Source organism: Rhea pennata, chromosome 2 (genome assembly GCF_028389875.1).
Source record: "Rhea pennata isolate bPtePen1 chromosome 2, bPtePen1.pri, whole genome shotgun sequence".
Classification (NCBI taxonomy): Eukaryota; Metazoa; Chordata; class Aves; order Rheiformes; family Rheidae; genus Rhea; species Rhea pennata.
The window spans coordinates 55,520,487-55,527,652 of record NC_084664.1 but is presented as its reverse complement, the minus strand read 5'-3'; the positions used below and the strand labels follow the sequence as shown (position 1 = coordinate 55,527,652).

General features: G+C 50.1%; 1 gene segment (V, D, J or C); it reads left to right on the top strand.

Annotated features, from left to right (window-relative positions):
- The first annotated feature begins 2,861 nt into the window (after positions 1 to 2,861).
- Positions 2,862 to 3,918, top strand: LOC134136574 (Ig kappa chain V-VI region NQ6-8.3.1-like). The segment is given in 3 exon segments: positions 2,862 to 2,919; positions 3,037 to 3,336; positions 3,887 to 3,918. Coding segments are annotated over 3 exon segments (375 nt in total).
- Positions 3,919 to 7,166: the final 3,248 nt, after the last annotated feature.

The following is a 7,166-nucleotide window of genomic DNA, read 5'->3' as shown; positions in this document are numbered from 1 at the left end:
TTTTCATTTGTGCCAACGGCCAGTTGTTAATAGCCTAAGAGCACAGCGTTCTGGTCTGAAAGACCCCAGCGTAACTGGCCTCTGGTGCCCCTTCTCCAGCACCCATTTCGCAACGAGACGGCTGTTGGTTGCAGCTCACAGCGCAGTAATTTATTAGGGTTGAATCACACTACTTGATCTCAAAATGCTCCCTGCCACCAGGACCCCCTCTCCAGATGACACCAAAATGAGTCACTTCCTTTCCTGGGCCGCAGCTCTCCGTCCCGGCAAGGAGAGCGCTCGTGTTTCTGCTGAGGTGGCAGCGAGCAGCAGCGAGCAGCAGCTCTCAGGATGCTGCTGCTCCCGGTCCTGGCCCTGGCTTCAGCCTGGTCTCGTATGTCTCTTTCTTTGCAATGGGGTAGCAGGGAGCAGTGGCGGGAAGCGCTCTGTGTGTGCAGGCAGGAATGAAGAGCAGGGTGAGAGTGTTTGTTCTCGTTTCTTCCCTTCCCTTCTTTTTAGATGGAGAAGCACAAGTGCTTCTGAAACAGCGCCAGCCATCTGTCACCAAAGGAAAGACGAAAACAGTGTCGATTGACTGTATAGCTGAGGGCATAGACGACTTCCAGGCTGCTTATATACACTGGTACCGGCATGTTCCTCCTAAGGGCCCTGAACGGCTTCTGTATATCAGATCGGAGAGAGAAATTTCTTATGATCATGACTCCTATAAGAGCAAGTACTTTCCTATGAAAAAAGAAAGAAACATCTGTAGGCTCTCAGTAACTGACCTCAATCTCAGTGATGAAGGCACCTACTACTGCGCCTACTGGGAGTATCACAGAACTAGCAGGCCACTGATAGCCTGTGCAAAAAGTCACTAAACTCCATGCTGATGGCATTTTCTCTTTCTTTTGTTGCAGACATGTCTACGCAAAAGCACCTGACACCGATTTCTGCATCTATCGCAAGGAAAAGAGACAGAACAAAAGAATTTGTGGTACTACTGCTGGCATGAGATTTAGCTGTGCTCAGAGTTATGGAGAAAGACCAAACAAAGATCCAGAGAGGAGTCTCTCTTTTGGACCAGAGAATCAGCAACCAGATTCTGGTGAAAAAAAGTTTGCTGTTGAGAGGTCTCCTGAACAACGAGGCACAAAATGCTTTTCTACGGGACAAGTTTCCAGAAGCGTGGCAGGTCATAGATTTAAAAGTGCATCCTCCAGTGTGTCCAGCAGCAGAGAGACATGCAGTACCTCCTCTATTCCGTGAACAAAACCAATGTTCCTGGTAGGAACTGACCAGGAACCAGCGGTAACTGGAACAAGTCAGAAGAGTTTCAGGAGAGAACTGCAGGAAAAGACAAAAACAAGAGGGTGTCTTTCGAGGTGGTCCTGAGCCCACAGCCAAATGGAGTGTTAGTAAGGAGGATGGGAGTGAAGCAGGTTCTGGCTTTGTGACTTCCCTGCTAGTAGCGTCTGTGTTTTCCAAGAGCAGCCAAGGCAGACCTAACCTAGCTCCTACCTAGGCTGATGGAATCTTTTTCAGGGGCTCCAAAGGAAGAACCAAACCGTGATCCAAGGCAATTGGGCATCCTCGGGCTTTAACCACGCACAGTAATGGCAGGGCCAGCATTCGGATGTGGTTGATTAGGCGTAATCTTTGCAGTACTGCTGTTACCCACCCGCAGCACACTGACAAGTCCTCCTGTGTGGCAAAGTCCCAGCGTGGCCCACTGCAAATGGCGGCAATGTCACGTAGCATCAGCTTATCCCAGATTTTCCACGGGTGCGTGTGTGTGCGTGTGTGTGTTGGGGACAAGGGACGTTTCCAATGTGGTTTTCCCTTTGTTTTCTCCTTTCTCTCCTTGTGACAAACTGTGGATTCTGATGAGTCTCGTACAGGTGTGAGCCACAAAGCAGCACTGCTGCTGTAGAGCCGTGAGTGAACGGCTCTACAAGCCCATCACCAAGGAGGGTGAGCAGCTAAACATGAGGTGTGCCCAGGAACCTTGCAGCCCACAGGCCATTGCGGCCAGAGGAATTGGCCCCCAGGAGCTGGTGTGCTGTCCCAGAGGGACACCCACGCAAGGGAGACGTAGTTTGCTGGCAGACTGTCACGTGAAGTAATCTACTACGATCTGCTTTTGCCAGCAGCAATCCCATTTGTGCCACAAAAGCAGGCAGTATTTGCTAGGGCAGGCTGGTGAGAAGTGCTTTCAGGAGAGGGTTGGGGTGTCTGAGGAGAGGTGGCCATCACTGGGTGAAGGGATTGATTGCACGGACTCCTGACGGGTTCTGATCAGAAGACGTTTATCCGTATCAGAAGGCAAAATATATATATCGATACAGCAAGCACGAGTTGTGCACAAGACATACACAGCGCAGTGATTGGGTATACAGCGACAAGCACGCGCTCCAGCTACTAAAGCGATTGGTTATGTCCCTTGATACAATTTTCTCACAAGCAGACACCACAGTTATCTGCTTGGCTCATATTCTGCATTCTTGTTCTGTTTCTCACAGCACACCTGCTTCTAGTCTCAGCTGAAGGACGGGTCGCCTAGCTCAGTGTCTAACAAACCCCACAGTTGGGAAGGGTGGGCTTGGACATTTGGAGCCATTGTGTGTGTGCTTAGCAGGATTTGCATGTAAGCTGGAGAGGAACGTAGTAGATAGTGGAACAAAATGGGAGTATCTGAGCTCCTGACTATGCCATTCCCGCTGTGGTTGAGCTTGTCAGTAGATGTAATCCTCAGCGGCAACAAGTTGGAGAACTGCCATTGGCTCTATCAGACGAGTCATTTCCTCCTCCCGATTGCCCTACTCTCTTCCTAGCTAAAGGGCTTCACCGCATTTCTGCCTCGAGCTCAGTTCCAGGTGTAACCGCCCGCAGGCAGCATGTTGCTGCTGCCAGTCCTTCTGGTAGCTTCGTTTTGGTCTTGTAAGTCCTTTTGCCCTTCTCCTCCTCTTTGCGTGTGCTCAGTACTGAGAAGAGAATGCTTGTTCCAAAATCTGGTGCCTTCATCCCACCACCCAATGTCTCCCCTTTCTCTTGTAGGTGGAGACGCACAAGCAATCCCGGTACAAACGCCAGAGTTGGTGACGAGGATGGAGCGCAGCTCAGCCAGTATAGAATGCAGCATGAGCAGTGAAGACATTGTTCACTGGTACCACCAGCGTGCTGGACAGCCACCGAAGAGGATTCTGTATGTGTCAGGACAGTCACCTACGTTTGATGACAGTTCCAGTAGCCGGAAGTATAACGTTCAGAAAGATTCTAGCGAGCCCCGATATACTCTCATAATAGCTTATTTAACCCCAAAGGATTCTGGCCTTTATTACTGTGCCTATTGGCCTTATCGAGCTCCACAGCATCAGAAGGGTAAAGTCAAACAGTACAAAAAGCCACCCTGCACTCTGAACCACAAGCTCTGAACTGTGCCAAAATGCAGTTGCTTCCGTATTCCTCCCCTCTCAAACTGCTGTCTGCAGCGGGATAGGAAAAACAGCAGCTTCCCACTGCAGCTGTGAAATAGGTGATGTTAATAGTCATGATCGTACCCAGATGCTTACCGACATCCGTAACGTCCGGAAACTGGAGAGTCCCCATGATTTTAGGGCAAATGTATGGGGCTTAGCTGCTCAGATGAGGACTTGGTTGTGCAGAAAGTATTCACCGGGCCGTGAACACAAGGTGTCTGTGTGTGTGAACAAATGCCAGTTGTAGAAGGACCACTTTTGTGTCCTGAGGAGAACCCCTGGAGCACGGAGAGAAACATTTCTCCATGGCCTCAGTATTTTGCCCTGAGGAAAAGCAAGAGAGGGAACAAAAACAAGGAGAGAAGACCAGATGATCTTGCACATCCCCCCCTCTCCCACATCCTCCCTCCCAGATTGCTCTTGTCCTCCTTTTCCTTTCAGTCACTACAAACTCCTGTAAGCATCCCAGGAAGTCTAATTTCATCGACACAATTCCTCACCAACTATGTCCCGAGAAGAGCTTCAGCCCTCGTCTGTGGGCTAGGTCTCTGACAAGTGGAGAGTCCCCGGCACTTCAGGCCTCATTAGTTCTCCTGGGCTTCACCATGAAATGGTAGACATTTTTCCTGATGTAAAAGCAGCATGTTTAGAAAGCTCCTTTCTCATCCTTTGGATGAGCCGTTGGGATTTTCTCTTCTAGGAGGTGCTAGAGTCGTGATGGGCCTGTTCTGGTGACCCCTCCTTGACTCAGCGTGAGTGCTCAGCCCTTGGCCAGATGAATCCTTCAGGGACGTGCCAGTGGAAGTCAGTGGAAGAAAGCCTTACCTTAGTAGGCCTAAAATTTGGCCAAGGGATAGCCACAGTGCTCTCCCATACTTGCTTCAACTCCTGCCGGAGTGGAAATGACTGGCTTTGCCTGAAGTTGTTTAAAGCTCTCCAGAAAGGGCAGGATTGGCTCCTGAAGTCAGCAGGCTCTCTAGGATTGGTGTGCACGGTGGAGGGATCAGCAGCGAATTCCCTCAGCTGCATTGTTACATCCAAGCTCTTCCCCTGGGGGTTTTTTATTTTGAAGGTGTATTTCTGCCATTCCTGCTTATGTACTGGGCCCCACTTTCCCCACCCACGCTAGAGAACTGCTGCCCCGGCGTTGTGGTATTTCAGCTCAAGTGAGGATTACGAGCCACTCGCACGTCCTCATCAGGAGGGTTTTGCGTGTGCCGCAGAAGGGCAGCAGCCTGCAGAGCTGTGTGATAGCCGAAACACAGGGTGTGAGGAAAACTGTCCTTCTTTGAAACGGCAGCGGTGTCCCAGATAGGGCTAACTTGCTTTTCCCTGCCCTGACAAAACTGATGAAAGCCCTCATGGGTCTTTTTTTTTGGGGGGGAGGGTAAGCCATGTCCTTCCCTGCTATGCACGCCTCCCAGGCGCATTCTCCTTGGAAAAATAGCTGAGCTGGCTGTCCTGTCTCCTCCAAAAGCTGTCAGTTTTCAGCAAAGGGAAAAGCCAGCTCCAGAAAGAAAAGTTGTGTCAAGATACCAGCATCCTCAAGAAGACCATCAGAAGACAATCCGCACGTTGCCATCATTACTATTAATCATTTTAAGCAATTACTGGGCATGTGAATGTGTTTCGATTCTCTTCACAGTTGCTGTGATACACCTGTGGGCAATGCCGAAAGTACTAGTGTACTGTTAACTTGAGATTTCCTAGCTAAAATCAGAAAAATGGACAATGTTGAATTCAGTTCCTGGTATTACATAGCCCAGACCACCAAAGGCTCAAAAACTGCCCAAGCAGGCTCAGGAAAACTTTGTGTTAGCTCTCTCTGCCCTGGGTGAGATTACAGCAGTCAACGTTCAACCTTCTGGTGGACACAGAAGCCTGTACCTCGTGGGTGAGGTACATGAAATGTCATTTAATGCCATCACTCCGAAACAGATCTACAAAACTCCTGATGACTTTATGATCTGATATCATGTAGGAGAGAAGGAGAGAAACCCCTGTTGTACCAAGGGTTTTGGCCTTGGGTTTGGAAGAAGAAAGAGTGAGGATTCTTTTTTTGTGAAAGGTGATAGATTGGTTGGTTTCCTTAGCAGAAACTCTTTTCCATTTATCTGCATGCTGTGAGCCTGGGGATTCAGTCGCTGCTGCCGTGACAGTGCTGTTGTCTGCTTTTCTTTGCAGATGGAGCTGCACAAGGCCTCAGGCAGCCAAAACCTTCCACGAGCAAGAGGTAGCAAATAACACCTGCCTGCTGCTTGGCTGTTTGAGGTCAGTAACATCTGCTGCGCTGCGGCAGAGCAAATGATCCTTGGGAGTGCTTTCTGCAAGGCTTTGGAGAAACCTGCCAGCAGATGGTGGCAGATGCCAGGGGAGCTGGAGGCAGAAAGACAGGGGCAAAAGAGGGGTGGGGAGGGGAAGAAGAGAAAGAGCCCCAGCTCTGAGCGCAACTGTTCCTTTTTCGGCCGGTGTTTGCACCTCGTGGCTTTCTCCAGTGGGCAGCTGCTGAGGAGGGGAGATGCCAGGAAGAAGCCAGGGTCAGCCCGGGCTGGCTGAGCGGTGCCCTCAGCCCTGCTCTGCCTCCCGCAGCAGGCACCAGCGGGCGCCTAGAGGAGACTGTAACAACAAGGGGACGGCAATAATGTCCCAATACGCTCCTTGACTTCCGTGATGGCGAACCACAGCTCTGCCTGTTTGTGAGGCCTTAAAAATCTGGACAGGAAGAAGCGACCTTGAAGCTAATGCGCTTTGATCACATCTTGCAAAGAGAAGGTGAGCCTTTAGGAATCCTCTCAAGCAATCCCCTGGCCAAAAAGAGAAAAGAGGAAATGTTTGCCCCGAGAGTGGCCTCTCTTCTTACAAGGGATCTTTTTGTTTGTCTCCCCTTTCAATTTTATTCAAAGGGAAGTACTGATGTTAAGGCAAAGGCCCATGAATACTTGCCTAAGGCACCTGCAGCTGGCATGGCTGCACTGGGTGGCACTAAAAAAGTTATTGCCGCCCTCCCCCCTCCCACTCCAGATAGGCTTTCCCACTGCTCGACTCTGGTGCTGAGGTTGCTTCGACAAAGCTTGAAGGAGGGCAGAGAGAATGTGGCTGCTGAGGGTGTTTATTTTAGTGGCTGTTTTTTCTTGTAAGTGCTCTGCTCACCCTCCTTTCGGCATGCTCTTTTGTGGCCAGAAAGGAAGATCTATTATTTCTGTTTCACATTTCCATTTTTTTCCTTTCTTCTGCATAGGTGTTTCTGCACAAGCCTTGCGGCAACTTCCGATATCCATCACCAAGCCAGAAGGCAAAACGGTGATAATCAACTGCCAGGTGTCAGCTCCTGACTTTGCCACTGCCTTTATTCACTGGTACCGAAAGAGGCCGAATGGAGCTCCCGAGCGCATTGCTTACATGGCATCCAGGCTCTTCCTTGAAAATAGCGCTGATGATGAGAAGTTCAGTATCGAGAAGGACCTCTCCCTATCTGTCTGCACTCTGACAGTGAGCAAAGTAACACTGCAAGACACTGGAACCTACTACTGTGCTAGGTGGGATGCACAACAGTAGAAAGCCATAGGCAACTTGCACAAAGATTGACGTGCACCGTTTCTCGAGCAAAAATCACAGAATCTCAGAATGGGTGAGGTTGGAAAGGGCTCTGGAGATGATCTAGTCCAACCTTGCTGCGCAAGCAAGGTCACCTAGAACACGTTGCGCAGG